This window comes from Passer montanus, unplaced genomic scaffold, assembly GCF_014805655.1.
Source record: "Passer montanus isolate IOZ18808 unplaced genomic scaffold, ASM1480565v1 scaffold67, whole genome shotgun sequence".
Classification (NCBI taxonomy): Eukaryota; Metazoa; Chordata; class Aves; order Passeriformes; family Passeridae; genus Passer; species Passer montanus.
The window spans coordinates 778,885-801,511 of record NW_024371815.1 but is presented as its reverse complement, the minus strand read 5'-3'; the positions used below and the strand labels follow the sequence as shown (position 1 = coordinate 801,511).

The 22,627-nt window shown below is 36.8% G+C and overlaps 1 protein-coding gene across 1 annotated transcript in view; it reads left to right on the top strand.

The window, feature by feature from the left end:
* STX18 (syntaxin 18) overlaps positions 1 to 22,627 on the top strand; it is a 60,872-nt gene that overhangs the window by 18,835 nt on the left and 19,410 nt on the right. The window contains exon 2 of the mRNA XM_039728863.1: positions 15,254 to 15,321. Within this exon, the coding sequence (XP_039584797.1) occupies positions 15,254 to 15,321 (68 nt within the window). The remainder of the gene's footprint in view (positions 1 to 15,253; positions 15,322 to 22,627) is intronic.

Genomic DNA, 22,627 nt, shown 5'->3' with positions numbered 1-22,627 from the left:
GTGCTGTTGATTTCTTATTGTTGATATTCTTAGTCTGCTCTCCATTTGATTCCTTTGTTACTATATTTATTTTCTGATTTTTTGGCTGATTTTCTATACATTACAGAATTAGTAGATGCTTGTTTATTGAAGTGGTAAGAAACTGATAACTACAAGAAGGATAATTCTGTTGCCCATGAGTACCTAGTCAGCTGATTCACCTTCTGCAGCAGAAGGGAGGCTTTTTCCTCCTGTTGCTATCTGATTTGTTGTATAAGACAAAGGAATTCAAAGTGCCTTCCATGTGAAGCTTAATTTTTATAAGTAATTTTTCCTTTGTCTTTTTTTTCCTCTGTGGTCCAGCAATTGCTTTTTGGACTTTTTTCTTTTCTTGACTCCATTTGTGACATTAATTAGTATTAATAATGGCTACTAATTAAGCAATAAAAAGATGCTTGCAGTCATTAAAGTTATGCTTTTTAAAAACTTTCTAAAGTGGAAAGTCCTCAAATAATTTTAAATTTAAAAAAAATGATGTTGTGTTATTTAAGCTACATAAGAAGTCCCAGTACAGCTAATTTGATACAGTGCAATGAGATAGAACTAAACAAAGTTACCTGAGTAAAACTTTCTACTTCAACACGGGTTTATTTTCCTTCTCTTTATTTTTCTGTCCTTACTCATTTCTGTCTCTGCCATGCTTATCGATGCTGTAGTCAGACAGACACTTGAGTTGCTTATGAGGAACCACATTTGAATTGCCCTGTAGGGGACTGAAGAACATTCAGGACAAAAAACATGAAATATCTTCAAACTAGTTTAGATATCCTGACTTTAAGGATACACTGCTGCTATACACAGTGTTCAACAATATGTTTTTCCATTGGTACGACATAAGAGCTACAGGCATTTGAAATTGTTTTGTGTTTCTGTGGGGGAAATTGTAGTTTTGGAATGCTCTGGTTCTAATGCTGATGTGCCAAGGAGTAGAACATGTTATTAAAACATGAGATCAGGTTAACCCTCTCCTTTCTAGCATATATATAGCATAAAGTGTTTTGTTTAGGCTGTTTTGAACACTTTCAAGGATAATATTTTACATCCTCAGAGATTTAATAATTGCTTTGGGAGTTTGTTTCTTTCCCCTTTAAGTGTGGAGTTTGGGTTTGTTTTGCTTGTGTTTTGGTTTATTACGCTAAATAAGGGTCCTACTCTTCCAATACATGCTATAGGCTCTTGTGTCTCTGATATCTGTCTCTCGTTTGCACTGTAATTATATTTACTGCTTTAGCTTGGGTGTACCTTACTTTTCATGTTTTTTCACTCTTTACTTCAAACCTTACCCTTCTGCTTCTGTTTCTATTCCTCCTTCCATCTGCAATTCTTCCCTTCCTTCACTTCTCAGTGTTTCTCTTATTTTTCCACACTTGTACCACAGTGAAGTTTACCAGCTCCTGTTCATTTATTCATACAGTCAGATATCTGCTTGGCATTTACCACTTAATCTTGACCAGTCTCTGTATGATAAATTCTCTTCCTTGTATTAAGTTTTCATGTTCTAATTGTGATTCATAGCTGTAGCATTTTCATTTGCTAGTGAGATAGCGCCTCAGCAGGGAGATACTTCATGTTTACCTTTCTCTCTTCCTAAGCTCATGCCAGTGCATGAGCAGACTACTGAGATACTGATGAAATGTATTTCAGTAATACTGACTCATCTGTAATGCAGAGCAGAGCTGTGGAGCAGTGCCATGACATTTGTTAAATCAGGTGTTTGTAACCCAAATAGAAATGAAAATGTAGTATCACTTCTGTGCTTGACATGAGAGACTGTTCACTAATTCTGTAAGAGATGTGAAACATTGTGGCAAATTGCAGTAGCATTTTAGCCTAACCTTGAGTGAAAGCTGTATACAAACCAGTATCCATCTTACGAGGGATGCTCCAATTTCTCCGTATACTTGTCTGCTGAAATACAGGTATTTTTCATCCAGTTATTCTGTTATTTGCCCACACAATGCAGTAGCATTTAGCTACTGCAACCCAGCCTCGACAATCTATTTTTATTATGGCAAAAGACAGAGGTAACACTGATTTTTTCACTGTGTATGGGTTGGTGAGATACAGTGAAACTGATAGACACTGAGTATTAACACAAAGGATCTTAGAAAGTTTTGTGGCGTAGTCTGTAAGCTGCTGGACAGTTTGTGTGTGTTTGCTTTGTGATGTGGTGGTGGTTTAGTTACTTGATGGTTCCTTCTTGCTCTGCATGCTACAGCAATGGCCTTGTGTGTATATATCAGCAGAAGGTTGTGAAAGCAAGGTGTCTATGAAAATGGTAGCATCTCTGAAATGTGTGTGCCCCAAAACTGTAGAAAAACTGTGATGTTGCCTATGAAATAAAAAGTCAGACGAGGGAAAGTAGTCCCTGTTTTATTCTCTCTAACAGAATGTTTCAAGTAAAATAAGAACTCAAATTCATTTTGCAGTGTAAATATTTGAATACATTTTTTGTCTTATGAAGCTCTTCTGATTCATCAGAGCTTACAGAGTAAGCACAATCTTTTTCATTGCATTGGTCATTTCTGTCATCTTATGTGTACTTAGGTGCTGGATGGCCAATGCAGCTCTCACTGCAAAGTCCTCATGAGCAGGAACCTGTCAATAAATACATGTCAGCGTCTCTGCCACCATCTCGTTTCCTAAGATTGCCTCACAGCTGGCTGGGCACTTAGTCATTTCAGAATGGAGACCGTGTTCCTTCCCTGAGCAGCCATGAGGATAATGCTGTTGTTTACAGCCCTCTCTTCTTGGAGACCCTTTGGGCTGCTGCTTGGGTCTCCTTCGACTGCTGGTTGGAACCTCAGACTTAATGCAGCAGCATACAGTGGTGGTATGTCTCAGTACAGATGCTATTTTATTTCAGCCAACCCTTTTGTTTTCTTTTCTTGTGTGTCTTGGTTTTGCCTTAGTTTTTGTTTGTTTGTTTCTGTTTCTCTCCCTATTTATGCACTGTGTATTTTCTTTTCTGTGGATGTGTGCTATCAAAAAACCACCTATTGTGTGCAGTTGTGGGTTCCTATGAATCAGAGACTTTCTAGAGATAGATAAAATGCTTTCAGAAATTAGTAAAATGTTGCAGGGAATGGTAGCCAATTGCAGGATACAGGTCAGTTAACTCAGAGACAGGAACATATTATTGTACTTTGAGGTGTCTTGCATGATCTTGCAAAGTTCACTTCAACGAGTCTCTTTTGGCATTTGTATTACAAGCCAAACTTTTTATGCCCATGTGAGCCTTGGTTTGGCTAAATCAGTCCTCCTAACTCAGTCTCTCCTACAGACTGAGTTAAGAGGAGACCAGAAGCTCATATCTCCTGAGGTTTTCAGAGTTTTACTAGACACTTTATGAACAGTTACTAGAAACTTTTGGCTTTTAAGCAGCTTAATTTTCTTTCTATTGTTTGTTAAAGTGTTTGTCATTGTATAATAGAATAATAGAGTTCACAGTTTAGTTGTAAATAAGGCTGAACTTTATTAGTTTTTTCATTACTTTTCTGATATGATTTGATTATTTCCTATTGATATGGTCAAGGAAGGCTTATATGGTGACTTACATACAGGTTATATAACCACCACAAATGCCACAGAATAGTATACTGTAAAACATACAGGAATTAGAGAAATTAATTGTTAAACTGTATTTTTTTAAAATAAAGTTTCCTTCTACTTTTACTTCAGTATTTTTCACAACATCACATGGCTGTGACAGATGTTCCCACAGGAAACTATTTCAGTCTTTTGTGATGTGAATTTTTTTCTAGATTTTGGGCTATGTTTTTTGTTTTGATTTTACAATGTAAAGTACATCAGTATTTCCTCATGTGAACTTTAAGTTCTTTTCCTTGATATTTGAAAATGCAAAAAATGCTGTTGCTCTTTTAACTCTTACTTAACTGACCTATAAATCCTGAATTAGTTTAACCTTGAACTTCTTTGTGTGGCACAATTGTTATTGAGGGTAAGCATGCTGGAATGTTGCAGGCAAACTTGTAAATACTTAGTCTATAGGAGCCACTATTTATGAACATTTTTTTAGCCATGCTGATATATTAAATGCTTTTCAGTTTATGCATTTTTATTCTTCTCTGCTACTCCCCAACTTTTTATATGAGAAACTCATAAAAATTTTTGTGCTGTGTTCCTCTTGGCCTTGCAATGTCAAAGCAGTTTCTCATGATTGCAGTTTGCAATGTCAAAGCAGTTTCTCATCATTAAAGATGTTTAATATATTTATTTTAGCTTTTTAAATCTGAAAATCCTTAGCTTCTTTTTTTTTAGTGATTGACATTTATATCAAGTGAAATTAAAACTCAGATATCTGAATGCTTTGTTCAGATTGGTTAAATGAGTATGATTAAGTTGTAAGAAGTAGCCCATCAAGTAAAATCTTACAATTGCATACAAAGCTGTCTGTTGAATTAAAAAAACAGAAACCCAACTTTCATTTGCAATAGCACTGTTCTGATTTTCATTAAATAAATTATGTTTTACTCTATTTTGTTTAAACTCTAGATTAATTTCTATGGTTACAGCGGATATAAATCTCTAGATTGCCTTTAAAAGGGATTGTTTATTCAAAACAGGACTGACAGTCTCTCCTCAAGAGAAGCTATTACTTAATTTTATTTTTCTAAGTTTAAATGCTTAAAAAATATTTGTAATGATACCCCAAAGGCATCATAAAAATGTAAAAATAATTATACTCTAAAATTACCAAAATTACAGGAAGTGGACATTTAAAAAATCTTACTGAGATTCATGGCTGAGAAAAAGTGAGGCAGGAAAAGTGCCTTACTTCACAACTTGAAGTCTTGTCAGGGATTTCGCTTTCAGTGATTAAAAATAAATGTTTGAATTGTCAGTATTACTCAGATATGAGAGAATAGCATTGATTTCCCTTTTAATTACAGCTAAAACTTTCTCCTCACAAATCCTGCAAGTGCTTTCTAGAGAGAAATTTTTATATGACTATTTTTTTCAGGTAGAAATTATTCTCCCCATGGTGGGGGCATCTTTTTTATAGGCAAAACAGCTGCCAAATACCCCGTGGCAGATGAAAACCAGCATGAAAAGCATTTTATGATGAGCAAATCCTGGGATTCAGAGATACTTCTTTTGGACATTTCATGTGTTGTCTTGGGAATGTAATGGTCATTTGGTAGTTAACTTAGTGTAAATATGGAAGGGCAATGTGCTCTAAACAAAGAGGTTCTTCTCTTGGACATGGGTCATGCAAGAAGATTCTCGAGTGGGAGCAAGATAAGATGTCTTTCTTTTGTGATGCTTTTATTCCCACCTGAGCTCTGATGAACTTCTAGCCCTTGCAGTAGAGCTGAGAACCTGTCATAGTTTGCCTTGATAACAATTTATAAGACACTCAGAGAGGGACAGAATGAAGGGAATTGGCTAATTCTTGGATTTCAGATTGACTTAGTATTCCTCTCTGGTCCAAGAGTTGTTAAAAGGATTATATTTTTCTTTTTTTTTTTTTAATAAGGCTGTATTTTTTTCTCACCTCAATTTGTTGTTATAAGGACTAGTGGAAAAGAGTTATTTTCCTCAGGGATGGAGGTATTTTTTTGTATGGTTCCATTTCCTAAGTGCTCTAACAAACAAATAGTGACTAGCTCAGAAAAGGCTGTGGAGCAAAGCATTTGAAGTGGGGCAGAGGAGGAGATGTGAGTGCCTGATGGAGAAGCTCTGGCTGGGTTTCCCGAGGATGTGAATGTGAATGCCTCTCTCAGTGTGTCACTCACGCTGCATCAGCCATGGAAGGACTTGTGGCTGCCAGGGCCCAGGAGTTTCTACCATGTAGGACAGAGGATCCAGCTCTTGGGGTTTCCTGTTACACGAGAAAAGGGGGCAGAAAGGGACCTTTGTCTTAATTTTTATGCTGATACCATAAAGCACGTGGATTAAAATCTTAATGTGTACTGAATTGGCATATATTTATTTATTGCTTTTGTGCCTGATCTATACATGGTCTTTACATAAGGATTCATAAACATCTCATTTTTGGCTGTGTGGTTTTTTTTGGTGTTTTAGTGAGGCAGAGAAATTTAATTGGTATAAATGCTAGAGCAACCACTGAAGTAATGTTCCGTCTGTATAATACAAATCAAAGTGTTGAAACATAGTAAAAGTATTTTTGTACTAAGAACATTATTGTAAAAATTATGAAAATCCTTGAAAATACTTGCCCTTCTGAACAGTATTTGACAACAGTTGTAGGATTTTCAGACAGAATAGGTGTTATGTCGGTTCTAGCTCTATATCGTTATGAGTTTATGAGTGTAAGTACGCCGAAAATGCAGAGCTCTGAGTGGGAGGGCCTGGCAGAGGGGCCGCGGAGCCTGAGCAATGCTCCGCTCTGGCCGCGGCTTCAGCGAGCGCGGCGGCGGCTCGGCCCCGGCCCCGAGCTCCCGGCCCCTGTCCCGGCCCCGGACCCTGTCCCGAGCTCTCGGTCCCTGTCCCGGCCCCTGTTCCGGCCCCGGCCAGCTCTGGCCGCGGCTTCAGCGAGCGCGGCGGCGGCTCGGCCCCGGCCCCGGGCTCCCGGCCCCGGACCCTGTCCCGAGCTCTCGGTCCCTGTCCCGGCCACTGCCCCGGCCCCTGTCCCCGGGCTCATCTTCGTCCCCGGTTCAGCTCCTGCCGTGCCCTGCAATGGCCTTCTGTGAAGCAAATTCAGCTTGGTCCCAAAGTGAAGCACATGCACACGGAACTCTCTGAATTGCACTGCAAAATCCTTTCAGGAAATCAAAAGATTTCATAATAATGGTCAGAAAAAGTAACAATTTATTACTGAGTATCTCTTAAATGAGACTGGACATCTCTCTTTATATCATAGAACATCTTTCAGTCAAGAAAATGTAGTACTAAAATGAGCTCAGGCAGAACAAGAGACAAGGAAAATATCTCTTACAGAAAGACTCAAGCACCGTTGAATGCAGTTAGTGAAAGATTGTAAATGGAGCATTTTCAACAGCAGTGGTAAAGGCCAATTATTGCAAATACGTATTTTGACCAATTTCCTTGTATCTCTCAACCAAAACATTCCCTACAATTGTTGTGGGGTATGTGTTTTAGTCGATGAGGTTTTGGATGGTTGTGTAAAAATACAAATGTTAAAGAAAGTTAAGATTAGAGTTTGACAATAAACAAGGAAAAGGGAAATAGTAAGTTTTATTAAAATCAGATGTTGTGCTCTTTGGTTTTTTTAATTGAATGTATTTGTTGCTGCTGATAGTAAATGAAAACTAGTTACTAAAACCATTTAGCATGATGATACATGTAGGAAGGCTACTGTTAATTTTTTCAGGTCATTTCATGTTCCTGTTGATTGTCTACAGACCATTTTCAGAATATCTAGCTGTGCTTCTATATGTGATGGTGTCAAACCAGTGTGTTCCACAAAAACTAAGGAAACAGTGGCAAAATTAATGCAGACCTCTATCTTAAAGTCTTTGCGTGTTGCATTTTTCCGGTTCAGAGTTGAAATTCAGTATTCGTAAGTAATTACCCTAAAAAATAAGACTTTTTTTCCTTCTGTTTACAAATGTCTAAAGTACAAAGGATTAAAAACAGTTTAAGGATATACAGTATATTCAAGGATAATTTCCTTTAAAAAAAACCAGTGACTTCAAAGTAATTTTTCTATACAGGTGGAGTTTGCTGTCAATAACATGCACAGTTCTAAAACACTTATCAGCCTTATCCCCAAATACCAGTCCAGTGAAACCTTCATGCAGTGATAATACTGGGTATTGTGGTCAGTGAGGAACTGGAGTTTTTGAGCTCTTGGATCTTAATTTTGTTTGACTCTTATTAGAAGAGTCTTGAACAACAGATGTTAGCAGTTGTGTCACAAAACTGCAAGAATAATTTTTTCTTTATATATTTGACTGAATCTTACACTAACTCTGGATTATTTTTATGGAAGGCATAGTAAGATGAAATGTGAGACTTTTAGGCTGCTAGTGAGTTATTGACTACCAAATCTTCCATTGCAGGTAATTAACAATGAATTAAAAATAAAAATAATCAAATGTAGATCAAAAGTGCACTTTAGAGGCAAAGTATTTAAATGTAAACTGACAGTAGTATAAATCAATGAAATAATTGAACCACAGACAGTATATATAAAAACAAGTTAAGCAAGAACTAAAAAACCCTAAAATTAATTAAAAATTGTTTAGAGCCAACTTGGTTTTGTTTGTTTGTTTTAATGTACAAGACAGTGCTTTTTTACTGTTTCCTTTCTGATGGTGTGATATGAAGCAAAAGGAAGTGTTTTCTACACCAGACGAGGTGTCAGGAAATTGACTTTGCTTCTTACTGCAGTTTAGACATTTTTTAATCGCTTTGTTAATGTGCACCAAATAGTCCTATGATAGTCTGCGGACAGGTTTTAACCTCCAGTATTCCACAATGACTAATGAAATCTCCTGCAATGATTCCTTACAATTTTGCTTTCCTTTTATATTAAAAAAATGTCTTGTTTTAAATTAGAAAAATACTAATATTAAACGTTTTAAAAAAATATTTTTAAAATTTTGTACCATCTTTACCTTGAAGTTTCAAGTAGCCTCATTCTTCCTTTTCATGGCTTTTAATTCAATTAATTCAGTTTTGAATGTTCTTATCCCATATACTACACATTATGTTAACATGACCCCCCCATTCTTGGTTGATTCCTTTGCTTCAAATGCAAGACGACTAATAAAATGCAATAAAAAATGTTTCTCTGCCCGTTGCTGTTGCTGTAACATGTATGCTGATGTAAAGCAGAAACTGAACAAAGTCACAATTTTCCTGAGATTAGAGGTAGCCAGGCTGGCTGTCTCCCCGCTTCCAGCTCCGGGCCACCCCCACGCCGCAGTTTAGATATTATTTGCTCTTTTGGGTCTCAGATTACGAGAGCAATTGATCTGCGTGACCTATTTGAGAAACTTTCACGTTTGCTGGGGAAACCTAAACCAAATGTATCCCCTCAAGAGACAAATCAGCTGCAAAGCGGCCGGGCTGAGGCAGCAGCGTGTCCCTGCTGGTGCCAATCCCGGGGACACAGCTCCGCCTCATGGCGTGCTGGGAACTCGCACCAAATCCCTGAAAGAGCAATCTTCGCACGAGTCCATTCACACTTCCGGCTCCTGATCCAGACTTAATTTAATTGGTTTTATCTCTGTTACATTTCACTGCACCAGCGAATTGTATCATTTGCTCTTTTGGAGGTTCCAGTTCTGAAACGTAGAATGCAAGTAACAGTACTTTAAAAACAAAAATCTTGTCAGTTCTTAAAAACATCTAGCAGGAACCCGTGTTGATTCAATGCGCTGACAGTGCTTAATATAACCTAGGTAAAATATAACCAGTGTGGAACCTGGCCCGTCCTGTGTTGTGTTTTTAAAAAGTTCATCTGTCCAGCCAAAGGTAGTTTGTACTGAAAAAGTTCTCTATAGGAGTAATTTCTGCATCAAAACATTCCTAACTAGTTTTCAACTGTAATAGTTTAGGTAAGAGCTGAAGCTCTTATTTTAAAAATTATTTAATATAAATTTTGCTTCCATTTATAGTATCTATTCTGTTTGGGTTTTTACTCCAGACTTCTGAAAACACTTACCTTCATTACATGCACTAACCATGGAAAATTTCCTTTCTCTCGCTCTCTTTTTTTTTTTTTTAAACAAGTTTATGTTCTTATACTAATTACTGTATCTCCTCCTAGTACTGAAACTGTACTTCTTTTGGTCAGAAACGTGTAGTTCCTGTTTATAAGCTGATGCTTTACTGAAATTCAGAATTTCTCTTGAAATATGCAGTGGGTTTGTTTGGCTTAACTATATGTTTGGAATTGAAAATAGGATAGGTGCCTAGATATTAATGTTTTAGCAATCTTAAATTTTGCACTTCTTGCCAAGGGCCTTGTAGAGTATAGTCACCTTTTTATGAATCTGTAGATGGAATCTATTTAGTTAAGACACCGGAGATAATGTTTTTCAAACATACTGGAAAATTAAATGTAAAATTTTCTTTAGGGTTTTTTCCCCCCCTGTTTTAAGGGATAGTATGGCACTATAGTCAGCAGTGCTTGTTAGTGCTGCTGAATCAACAGTAAATATCACTCTCACAACTTCTACAAAAGCCCTTCTATTATGTTTTGGTTTTAAGTAATTTTTAAAGTTTCTTTTAACAAAGTACTCCTTTTAAAAAATTCAGAGAGGCAATACAGCGTGAAGTGTAACAGTCAGTTTTATATGGTAGGAAATAGTTGGGCATTGTTCTGATGGAAGAGTAAATTTGATAAAACGCTATATTTGTTCAATGAAAATGACTATTCAGCATGGTTGAATTCTCTCTACAATATGTCACGGGAACCTACTCCAATCATTTTAATTGTAAACAATGCTGCTGCTTCTTGCAGTGGGTTAAACGCATGCAAATTGGACCCTACTGTTTCATGAGTGATCAATTCTTTGTTGGGAGTGGAGAGAAATGCTGTAGTATTGCTAAGAGACTGAAGGAAGCGTAGTCAGCGTCTTCGTTCTAAAGCCTCTGCGTCTCATCAAGATGCTGCTTTGGAGGCAATGCTTTCCTCTTTCTTATCTTTTAAAATAACTTAGCCTGCTCTGAAATCATTAGCAAAATCTCTAAACAGAGGAACATCTACCATTTCTAGTGCAGGCCCCAAGTATAAATAGAGCTGTGCATGCCACCTGTGGTAGCAGATGGCAGCTATTCACAGCTTCCTTTTGTGTCAGACCTGCATTAGATGCAATAATTGCCTTTATGCTTTAATAAGAGTTGTTTAAAAATCTGTATTGGCAACAAAACACAGATATATGTATTAAAGAGGTAGTTTACTGAGGATCAAGTGGTAACTGGAACCTAAAGTAACTTTTAAAAAGTTACATTGCAGGGTTTAATGTGAATTTATAGTGTTTTTTACTTGTGTGATGTTGATGCTTTTGTTTGCCACATAGTGGCAAACTGCTGCTGCTTCACTGTAGAGTCAGTTGGGTTTTCATGATTAGAACTAGAAATTTGGAGTTTTTAAATAACATCTGGAGTCTCCAGATTCAGTAACTGAGCTTAGGAGGTTACCATGTTGAATTTTTTAGGTTGTAATTAAATATACCTTATCCATTCATGGCAGATGCATCTTGTAGGAAGTTCCCTACTAGTGCTATTCAGCTCCTGCCCTCCCTTGTGCTGATACAGGTATTTGTGGAGCTGAAATGAAAGAAACCAATTATTTCCAGAAGAGTAATTAAAAAAAAAAAAAAAGTAATTTCAGTGTTTTAGGGTGTGATATTGACCCTCAAGGGAGTGTCAGTGAGAATGGGAAGAGAAGAGGGAGAGCCTGGAGTTTCCTAAGTAGTCTTCATTGTTAGAATGAACATAACCCACCGTATTGTGGGAGTGCACAGAAGCTCAAGAAGATGCTGTTGCTGTAATGATGTAACTGGTGCTCACAATATTGTGAGGAAAGGTATTTTATTCCCTGATTGCCTTAGAAATCTCAATTATTGGGAAAATTCAGGAGTGTTCTTCCCTGTAAGATAAGTTTTGTTGTTATGTAGTGCAAGAGTGCTGCAGCTATGAAGCGTTTTTCTCTAAGCCCTCCTGTCTCTGTGGGGATGGGGGGGAAGGAAGGAAATAATTTCTTTATTTCAGGGTTGAAGGAAAGGCTTATTTCTCTGCTCCAGACTTCGGGAGAATTTCCAGATGCAAAGAGTGAGAACCATGATGAGAGGCCAATACTCAGATGTGTTTGTTCTTCTTCAAATTGCTCTCATCGATCCTTCTGACACCTGTGTCAAGTGGTGGTAAAAATGTTTTGAAAACAGGCATGTACAGCAAATTGGAAGTTGCAGTTATAATGGATGGGTAAATGGAGTAGAAAAATGGGTGTGCTGAAATGCAAGTGGGATTTAAAATTCTACTAGATCTACTTGAAAGATTAATTCAGAGAGGATACAAAAATTTATCCCAGAGGCAGTGGAAAGCAGGGTGAGAAAGACTAGCCAAGAAAACTGTTGCAAGAAGGGAAGACTTTTTTTTACAGAGATAAAGTTGGGTTTGGCTAAGTTCACAATGAGTTGCTACTGGTATTAAAACCCTCCTAAAGTTAAAATATTCTTCAGCTGTTTTAATTTAAAAAAATAGCAAAAAGTGTGGATTTGTCATGAAATTGGAGTATAGATGAGGAATGGTTTAGTCATGGACTGTAGGCTAAATTAATAAGGAAAAAGCCATTGACCAGTGGGGTAAAAGCAAGATGCATACTGGGATCTAGAAAAAATAGTAGAGGAAAAAAAAACCAAGCTGTTTCCAGCAGAAATAGTTACAAAGTAACCAACAGCAGTGAATGCCTTTCTAGTCATTTGCATTGGAAATGGATGGATAGAAACTGGAACAAATGCAGATGAAGCTGTGGGTTCTGCAACTTAGAACTGTTTTGTGAGAAGGAAATAAAAGCTTGGGGTTATTTGTCTGGGCTACGAAAGTTAGGGGTGGATAGATAGATAGATAGATAGATAGATAGATAGATAGATAGATAGATAGAATGAATTACTGACAGTAAAGTCAAACACACATGCAGGGAAGCAGAACTTTTAAGGAAAAGGACCATTCTGAAGCAAGAAGTCAAGTAATCAGTAAACCTGGAAATTAGACAATAATTTGACAGTAATAAGAGGAATAGGATTCTAATAAAGCCACTCAGTTGTAATAGAGGGAAGCTTTACTCCCTTTAGGCTGAAGCTTGGGAACTTTGTAAAGAGTGTATGGTGGGCCTCTGATAACACCAGAATAATTGTAAGTTGATTACCCTGGAGATATCTTCAGGATTTATCTTTGTATAATGAGGGATATTTTGTATCTACAAAAATTTGAGCACCATACAGAAAACCAATCAATTTTGTAAAATAAAATTAGCATTCCCTCCCTTTAATACTAGTGAGACCTTCTTTTTAATAAAACAAGTTAATTTTGTTCATATGGTTATGACAAATTGAATTCAAAGATATGCCAGTAGTACATGGTAACAAAAGGAGAAAGAAATATCTGCAGTGCAGGATTGCAGAAGATGCTGTTAGAATTTGAGGGAAACTGAAACAAGAAGTCTCACTTCTGATGCAAATCTTGGGAACTAAGAGCTTGATGTGAGTATGGGCATAATGGCGTCATTCTAAATTCATGAAAATAGCTTTACAAATGAAGGAGAGGCAAAGTGGGGTCAGTGCAATTCAAACACTTGATGACAATTTTAGCCTAAATAGAATGCTCTTTGTGACTAGATGAATTAATTACTGTAAGACAGTGCTCTTGCTTGTCATTCTGATTCTTTCTGCTTGTTAATCACTCCTAAATTGTAACTATTGCAGTAATATTAAGATTTATTGCTTACAAAAGTTGCTTATATATATATTCTAGTTTAGTGTTTTCTCGTGCATTAATGTAAATGTTTTGGAACATTTCTTATTTTACATTTGTTTTGACCTCTGTAGGACTTTCTTTCTGCCTATTAAGTAGTATTATTCCACTGGAACACTGTATAACTGTTCTAGATGTTTTACTTTCATAGTCAAGCTTGATTTATCTATTCAGCAAATTTGATGAGATTTGATTTCAGCTAGACATACCAGTCTGAGCTGAGAAAGAAATTACTGTGCAAATAGTGAGTTCAAGTGGTGATGAGAAGGAACATCTGTAGAATGGTTCAGCTTACTCTTTGTGCCTCATTGGTCTTGTAGCAATTGCAGTATTTCTCTTCTGGCTGTGTATAATGGTGCTAACACACTTTGGGAGACTCCTGAAGGTACTCAGTTTGCTATGAATGGGATGAAATTTCCTGTGATAATCACTCAAAAAACTTGAGATATGAAAACTGTGAAAATCCTTATCCAATATGATGAATTATAGTAAAACTGAAACAGAGCAAATAATAATAATAATAGGGAAATGGAGTCTTATATATTTGCACAAGGAAACACTTACCTTGAGTTGTACAAATTACTGTGGTCTTACTAAGTACATTTTTTCCTTGCACATCTTTTCAAAGAGCTGCTTTTGAAAAAAAATAATTGGGGGAATTAATCTTCTATTTATCCAAACGATTCTGTGTTCTTTCTCTGTGGTTTTTTTGTTTGTTTAATTGCGTAGATGATTTGCATGAAAATGAGATTTCAAGAGTAGAACAGTTTCTGATACTTTTCCCCAGATACATGGAGTAAACTGTATTTATTGTAAATTAAAACAACTTTTGTGTTGTAAAATGCCTTGCATGCTTTGTTTACACTGAATTATTAATTAATATTTGAGAATATAGTTTTAAAAGTTGCCTTGAAAAATATATATTCTTAATGTATAGAATTCTCTTCCCTTTTCTCCCCCCCATCGTGTCTTCTTATTTCTCTGGTGAATTAAGCTATATTTCTGGAGTCCCTTCATTCTCTAAAATAAGCAGCATTTTATGCTACACCAAAGCTTTTAAATTAGACTGAAGTTTTCAAAAGTTATTTCAGATTTTTTTTTGGCTTTCCAGAAGATCTTTGTAAAGATTTCTTTAAAAATAAAATAAAGCGATTTATCGTAAAAGTTACCCAGATTGAGGTGGAAATTCAGAAATGGAAATCAGATTGTTATGTATGATCTGGCAAAGCTTACTAATGATTATCAGATAGTAGAGACACTACTCCAGTTTGGGCACAAACTGGTCACTGTATTAGGGCAAAAGTAGAAGGGGAGGGTCAGTACCTTGCCATACAAGTTTTGATAGTTGGGACTTGAATACGTATATCTGATCAGTAAAGAGTTGAAAAATTTCTTGTGTGGTCTTCAAAAATGAATTTATTTCCAAAGTGTACATTAAATTCTGGAATCATTAAATTCTGGATTGAAAATTTAGATCATGTTTTGTGTTACCATGTTTGATATTTTTAATATTGTAGTTATATTTACTGTTTAGTTTATGTTCTTTGGGAAGAAGACACATATTTTTACTGCTGTTCTCCATGCTGGACCTTCATACAACAGATCTTTTTTTAGCTTATTTTATGTATTGACTGCTTGGAAAATGTGAAAATTCTAGTATAAAAGCACATACTCTATTTAGTTACAGAATAAGACATTTATGAATCATGTTTGAAGTGTGGAATACTGAACTTCAGACATAAAATAATCTGAAATTTAATTGTGATTTCTGTTCATTTAGATTTCTCATATTGGAAAGCTGAAAGATTTTCTTCTACAACACAGAAAGGATTACATTAATGCTTATAGGTAAGTGTGCACTGTGTTTAAATGGGTTTATCTAATATTTATTTATCTTAATGCTTATAAAGTGAACAGATTTAAAACCTATAGGCATAATGACTGAAACCAAAACAGTGATTGTTATTAATTGGCTTACTGTAAACCACTATAAGATGGAAGAATTTTTTTCACAAGAAAACAGGGCACCTGAATAAAATGAGGCTCAGAATCTGAAGATGATTCAAAACTGCTATATCTGTTTACTTGTTGGTAACTTTAGTAGTAGGATTTTTAGAAGATTAAAATACAAAGTTACAAGTTGGTGTCTGTAAGGAAAACATAGTATCTTCTGGTCTGCAGATACTAAGTCAAGTTATCATAAGATCTAAATGTTAGTGCAGTTTGTATTTTGGTTAACTGAGTACAAATCATTGTAGCATTTCAGAAATGTGAAATTCGCTTTGCAGTGAAACTTTGTTACATGCAAACTGGCTGAACCAGCCCTGTCTGCCTTCCGATTCTGACACAGCCCTGACTAAAGCTGAGCTGTTGCTTCAATCAGGGTAGATAAAATGCAGCCTAAAATCACTTTGTGTTAAAAGCTTCCTAGATACCAAATAGAAGTGCTATCCAGAGAGATATCCTTTCCCTAGGAAAAGACAATAAGAATAGATGAGCCATATGCTGTTCCTTAGGCTCAGTCCATATTGGAGGAACAGTTTTTCTGAGAAACAACTCTAATCCTGAAGGGGTCTGTCACAGTAATAGCAATACTACCTCATCAGTGGAATCAAAGTGTGTTCTGAGTAAGTTATCAGAAGACTTCTGGCACCCTTTTTTGTCTCCGCAATAGTTTAAAAGCTGTATTTGTTATTTTAAGAACAAAACAAAAAAAGGAAGATGGCTTCTTTTATAAGTGAGAGGCCGTGGGAGCTATTCAGTCAGTGCTGGTGAAGATGCTGCTCGGGGTGTGCACAGCTCTGTGTGTCAGGTGGGTCAGGGATGCTGTTTCCAAGGAGCAAGCAGAAGTAGTCTTCAGCTCCGTGTCATGACTGGCTCTCTGATTTTCAATGCCTGGAGGAACAGGGCATGAACAACACTAGGTGGAGCCAACAATTTAATACTGACAAAAACTGCATGTACTGTGTGAAAACTTAATGTGCATGCTGAGGTTGAGAAACTGCAAATAATTCCAGTAAGAGCAGTCCGGAGCAGTTAAATTTTGGGTAGTGTTTGTATTTTATTAACAATAGTGTGCATAAAATGGAAGTTAGAGTAAAAATGTGTCCAGGTTATTTTGATTTCCAGAAGTTTTAATGTTCTTTTTGAAAACAAGTTGCAACAAGTTATCATGGTAATTCTCAGTGCCTTTCACCTTCCTCTCCCCCCACCCAAGTCTTCATTAAGGAGAGGAAAGAAGTGTCATTTACTTTATTAAACCATAAAATAATCCTGTAAATTTCATCTGTGATTGCAGTTGATTCTGTTCTTAATGTTCAAACTCAAATTGCTTATGTTTAATTTGATATAAAAATGTCAAATTCTATACTAGATTACTTGTGCTGTTCTACTTCATGGATACAAAGAGCATCATAGCATCCATGCTGTCAGTCTCGCAGCCTTAGCAAATGCCTCACTCACTCAAGACAGCAGTTAACAACTCTTCAATACTTAAGTAATGGGGACAGTTCTTGAACAATTTAATACTGACAGGCTGTGCTGAAATTTATGTAGGAGATGTCAAATTTCATGAAGAAAATTATTACTCTGTATTTGTCAGTCCTGCTGTTTGTTTACCCAGCTGTAGCACAATGTGTTGTTGAAATTGAGCTTTTGAGTTACCAAGTTGTATTATTGGGTGCCTTTCAAAACTTCTTCATTATGTGTGACAGTCAGGTTCTTGATTGCTTCTTTGACCTTACCTTTGAAGACTATGAATTTGCTAATAATGGTTTTTATTTTTGGCATACATGAAAGAAATATCCTGCTACAGAGGGTATGTCTTTAATTCATTTTTGGAGGAAAATTTTTAGCAATGAGAAAGTCAGTTGGAAGAGTGGTTATTTGAAACCAAGGTTCTGACCTATTTTATCAAACTACTTAACTAAAATACCTAAAGTGACTTAGTAGTTGCTTATTCACCTTCTTGATTTGGCTATTACCTACAAAATATCTAACTGGCAAAGCACACAAAATTCTTGATGTAGTGATCTAAATTTACTGGCTTACAGACCACTGCACCTTCATCCTCTCCTGTTTATTAGGATTTATTTCCTTTCCCTTACATGCAGGGTTTTTGCTTTCTGTGATAAGGAATTTCTTGTCAGTGTTTTAACCCCAGCTGGCAGCTCAGCCCTACAGAGCCACTCGCTCAGTACCCCCATAGTGGTACTGGGGAGAGAATCAGAAGAGTAAAAGTGAGAAAACTCATGAATTGAGATAAAGGCAGTTTAATAGTGAAAGAAAAAGCCACATACCCAAGCCAAGCAAGGAATTCATTCTCCATGGGCAGGCAAGTGTTCAGCCACCCCCAGGGCTCCATCACAAGTATCAGTGTCTTGGGAAGACAAATGCCATCACTCCAAATGTCTGCCCTGCCTTTCCTCTTTTCTTTCCCCAGCTGTATGTGCTGAGCATGAAGCCATATGATCTGGAATATCCCTGTGGGCAGTTGGGGTCAGCTGTCCTGGCTATGTCCCCTCCCAGTTCCTTGTGCACCCCCAGCGTCCTCACTGGTGGGGTGGGATGCAGAGCAGGAAAGGCCTTGGCTCTGTTTAAAGCACTGCCCAGCAATAACAAAAACATCCCTGAGGTATCAGCACTGTTTCCATCACAAATCCAAAACACAAACCCTGTACTTGCTGCTGGGAGGAAAATTCATTCTATCCCAAGCACAACCAGTGCACACAAGCTGATCACTCTTCCTGGAAAGGAGGAGGCAGGGACTCTTGAGTTCTGAAGTTGTTAACAAGATGTGGGCACTTTTTCATATTTCTTACTAAGAAATAACTCCTTTCAGATGAGGTCCCATTTTTCATATATTGACTGCTCTACATTCTGTGTTGTTCCTCTCAGTCCATTTGCTATAATGCTTTCCTACACTGCTTTTTACACTGTGCTAGGAGAGATCCCATCTTCAGTCTTTGGTAACTTGTCTGATGTCTCATCTGTGAACAACTTGTGCCTTTGCTTTTCATCACGAGCTCCTTCATGTTTTTGATCACTGAACCACCAAGACAATATGTTTGTGTTCAATATACTTCAAGGAACTAGCTGTACTGCCCTAACACCTGGAAATTTCAAATGATCCTCTTGGGATTCCTTCACAGCCTTCAGTTTCTCTGAAGGATCTTTCAAGGTTTAGGCAATTAAAGGACCAGTTATTATTCCTAGTGTTTTAATGAGACGCTGGAAAGGAATTGACAGAATTCTAGATTTTTTTTTTTTCACAGAACACCTTCTACTTAGAAGAAAAATACTTGAGAGAAGAGCTTTCCATCTGGGATTATTAGACATCTAATTACTTGTATTTTGCAACTGCAGAGATACTTATGTAGTTGATCAGTGTAGTGTAGATGACTTCTGAATAGAAATGTCACTTTTTCCACCAGAAAGGCTGCATGGGTGGCTTTTGATGTATCTTCATTACATGCTTCTGTAGTCCTTCTGTGCAGTTAAGTGCTTGAACATTTGTTGTTAATTGCAAAGAATACACCTGGAAAAATTATTAACAAATTGTCTTTCTGTCTTTAAAAATTATCTTAGTGCCCAGTAATTATGCCTCCTGCCCTGGCATTTATCTGTCTTAAGCATTTGTCTGTCTCAAGGCAGTAAATCAGTTACATCATTTGCCACTTAATAGAAAATCATTGAATGCTTACAACAGTGTTTTGTGGAGTGTTTCCTTGTATTTAACAATAAAAGAAGTAGCCATTAAAGGACTCTAAAAATAGTGTTTTACTGACTCTTGTACAATGCCAGGCTGCATTCTTTTCTTGGCTTAGTCATGTTTTTACAAAGACGTAAGGCTTGCTTTGTTGTATTGAGGTGGTAAAACATGTAGTTGATCTGTAAATGCTTTTTTCCTGGAGGAGTATATTTCTCTATTCTCCAGGGTATTATTTTCAAATTATTTTTCTTCTTATTTTTTAATTGCACTAAATTCATATATCGCACTTCAGAAATAGTAATTTTTCATTGTAGCACTCTGGAATATCCCAGCAATATTTTACAAAACTGAAGATGCTAATTCAGGTGTGCCTGTATTGCCTATTCTGCTAGCTGAGGTTTCCACACAGAATTAAAAAACCTATGCAAAAAATGTTGTGGAATGTTTTGTCATTTGAATCTAGGACCTCTTAGCTTGGATTTATGTCAGACAGCATTTGGATGGAAAAAGGTGGTAAATGAAAACGCATAAAACTAACTTAAGTAAGAAATCAAACAATTTTAAATATACTAGATGCCCAGAGGGAAGAATGTGACTGCTGTATTTGCAGCAAAGTTTATCCATACTCATATGGGCACTTAGCACATGGGTAGCATTTCTATATGGATTTGCTAGGCAATATCTGCAGGTGGTAAGTTGGGCAAATCTCTACTGTTTTACAACTGATTTGTTTCTGCTTATTGCTTCTCTCTCTTTTGTAATACACTGTTGGAGAAAAATCAAATTTTTCTTCTTGATTTGTTACCTTTATTGGATTAGTAAGCAGAAGATATTTTATGTGCCAGGAGAATTACTAATTCCAAAAGCTAATGTAACATCGGCTTTGCTTCCTTGTGCTTTGCCAGCAAAATAGAATCACATAAATGTGAGGCTGAAACGACCATGGCTGAAACATCCAAAAAGAGAATGACTGGTGTTCTGCTTGCTTTTCAATATTTCTTTCAGTGAAGATTTCACATTCTCATTCTGCTTTTTCCTGTTTCCATATCCATGTTACTAGGATAATGTGTCCCATTGTAATGATGACTTTTTATGCAACAGTATGTTGTTGTTGTGTTTGGTTTATGATCCAGTATGATCCCAGATGAGTTTCTGAAGAACTGCTCCCTAATCAGTTGTTCCTCATTCTCTGTGGGTTCAGATAATTGTTCTTGATGCAGCAAAGAGCTTCTGACTATTCCTTATTCAAATTCTTCGTGCCATTTCTCCAGGCAATATTGTTTTGAATTGAATTGAAGTCTTGTTCTCTTGATACAGTTTTAATTTGTTTAACTTTATGCCTCTGAAAGTTTAGTAAGTATATATTCCAATCTGTTGAGTTATTAATGAAAGTATTAAATGGCATCAGATTCAGGACAAAATCCTGCGAAACACAACTCGGTGTTTCCTTCTGTTTTGGTGTATAACTACCCCCAAGTTCAATTTTACAGTTTCACATTCATATGGTGTTTATTGCTTCTAACTCTGCTTCTAACTCTTTTATTCACTGGTGAGAATGTTATGTGAGATGATAACAAGAGCCACGCCAATATATAGCAGTGATTGCTTTTCATCCATCCGTAAGACCTGTTACTGCATCTCAGCAGTACATTACACTGCTTATGATATACTACTGATACATCTTGGGTACTGGTAATCTTTTTGTTCTTTCCCAAGTGCTTAAATATTGCTCATTTATTCCTGTACTTTTCTAGACTGAGTGGTCTGCAAGTCTTCTGCACTGTTTTGTCCCTTAAACCCTATTTTCAAAGATAGTTGCTGACCTTCATCTTTTTATAAATGTGTCATTTGCTAGTTATTCTCTCCTAGTTCTTGGCAGTGAGGATTCATCTTGTCATGTGATGCATTTCCCATTCTATTCCAGGGCTGGGTCTCCTGTCTCTGCACACTGTTTGAATGTGCACACGCCCTGGGCTTTTTTGGAAGTTGGTTAGTTCCGTTCCAGAGCACAGCTTTGTCACACAGATAGGATGGATATGCACTTCACCAGGAGCCACTGCACCTTCAGGTACACTTGTGCTGTGACGTGGTTCATGTAGCTTTCTCTCTCACACAGTTCACTCAGCAGCCTGTTCACTAATACATTATCTGACACTTGCTATTGCTGATGATAATATCGGCAAAGAATTATATCTTTTAAAAATGACAGAGGTATTAAATTTGGCCCAGATGATTTAGAAGCAGTAAGCTAACAGGAATAATAACTTCAGCATTCAAGTGACATTCATGGTGAAAGTTAGTGCAAAAAAACCCCAAAACAAAGCAATAAACATCTAGAATTAATTTGTACTCTGCATATAATTTTATTTCTCTGTTGATTAACAAGCCAAGTCTACATTCTTAAGTGTTTCTTATAGTAATGTTAGCAGAGCAATCTCTTGTTATCACTGACATCCCTTCCCAATTGTGTCTCATCCTGCACTTGATTCTTTTCTGAGTGTGTCCCTGCATGCTGTGTTCCTTTAGAGTTATCGATAGAAATCAGAACTAATTTGCACTTTGTATTCTGATCTTTCTGTTTGAGCTCAGCAAAGCTCAGTTATCTCTTACTGAATTGCCTACTCTTCCTTTTCATCAAGGGCAGAATGGCAAATTATAATGTAATTTCTGTATGAAAACTACTAGTTCATCTGAATTCTTTCCTTTGCTTTTTTAAGTTTGCATTTTCTCTGCGAATTGACCTACTCATTTTTCTAGACTGATGAAATCTGCCTACTTGATGGTCACTGTCTTTCTTGTACTCTTCACACACTGTTAAAAATCACAAATAAACCGAGTTGCCTTCTAGCCTACGTTTCTTATGACATTTTCTCATATTGGCAAGGATGAAAATCCAGAGGAACTTCTTTTCCTCCTTTCTCCATTCATTTTCTGTGCACATCTTGCTAATTATTCTGTTTGCTTCTAAAAAACCTGACTTCTTGGCCCTTCTTGATTTAGTGATGGAAGAGTCCACTGCTGTGATACTGCCAGTGCCCTTCTGAGCATGCATTTGTATCTCTGACCTACAAGACACAGCTGGATTTTTTTCTATTCTGTTGTTTGTTGTTTGATGTTTTTATGTGGTTTTGGTTTTCTTTGGCTTGTTTTATTTTAATGAGCGGTTCCTCTTGTGGCAGAGGATGGTGATTAAATGGATTTTCAATATAATCTCTGTGTGCAGATTTACTGGGGAGTGCAGCAGGGACTTCAGTACCCTGTTAGTACTAGTGGATGCCATATGTGTTCTGACTTAATGGGATGTGATTGTATGACTCCATTCTTGCCTTCCCAAGGAGGTTGTGTTTCAGGTATCCTGCTCTCTGAGTGGCTTGACCAGCTCATGTTCAAAAGCACTGCTACCAGACACTATGTAAGCTGTAAGCAGTTATAATAGGAAAAGTA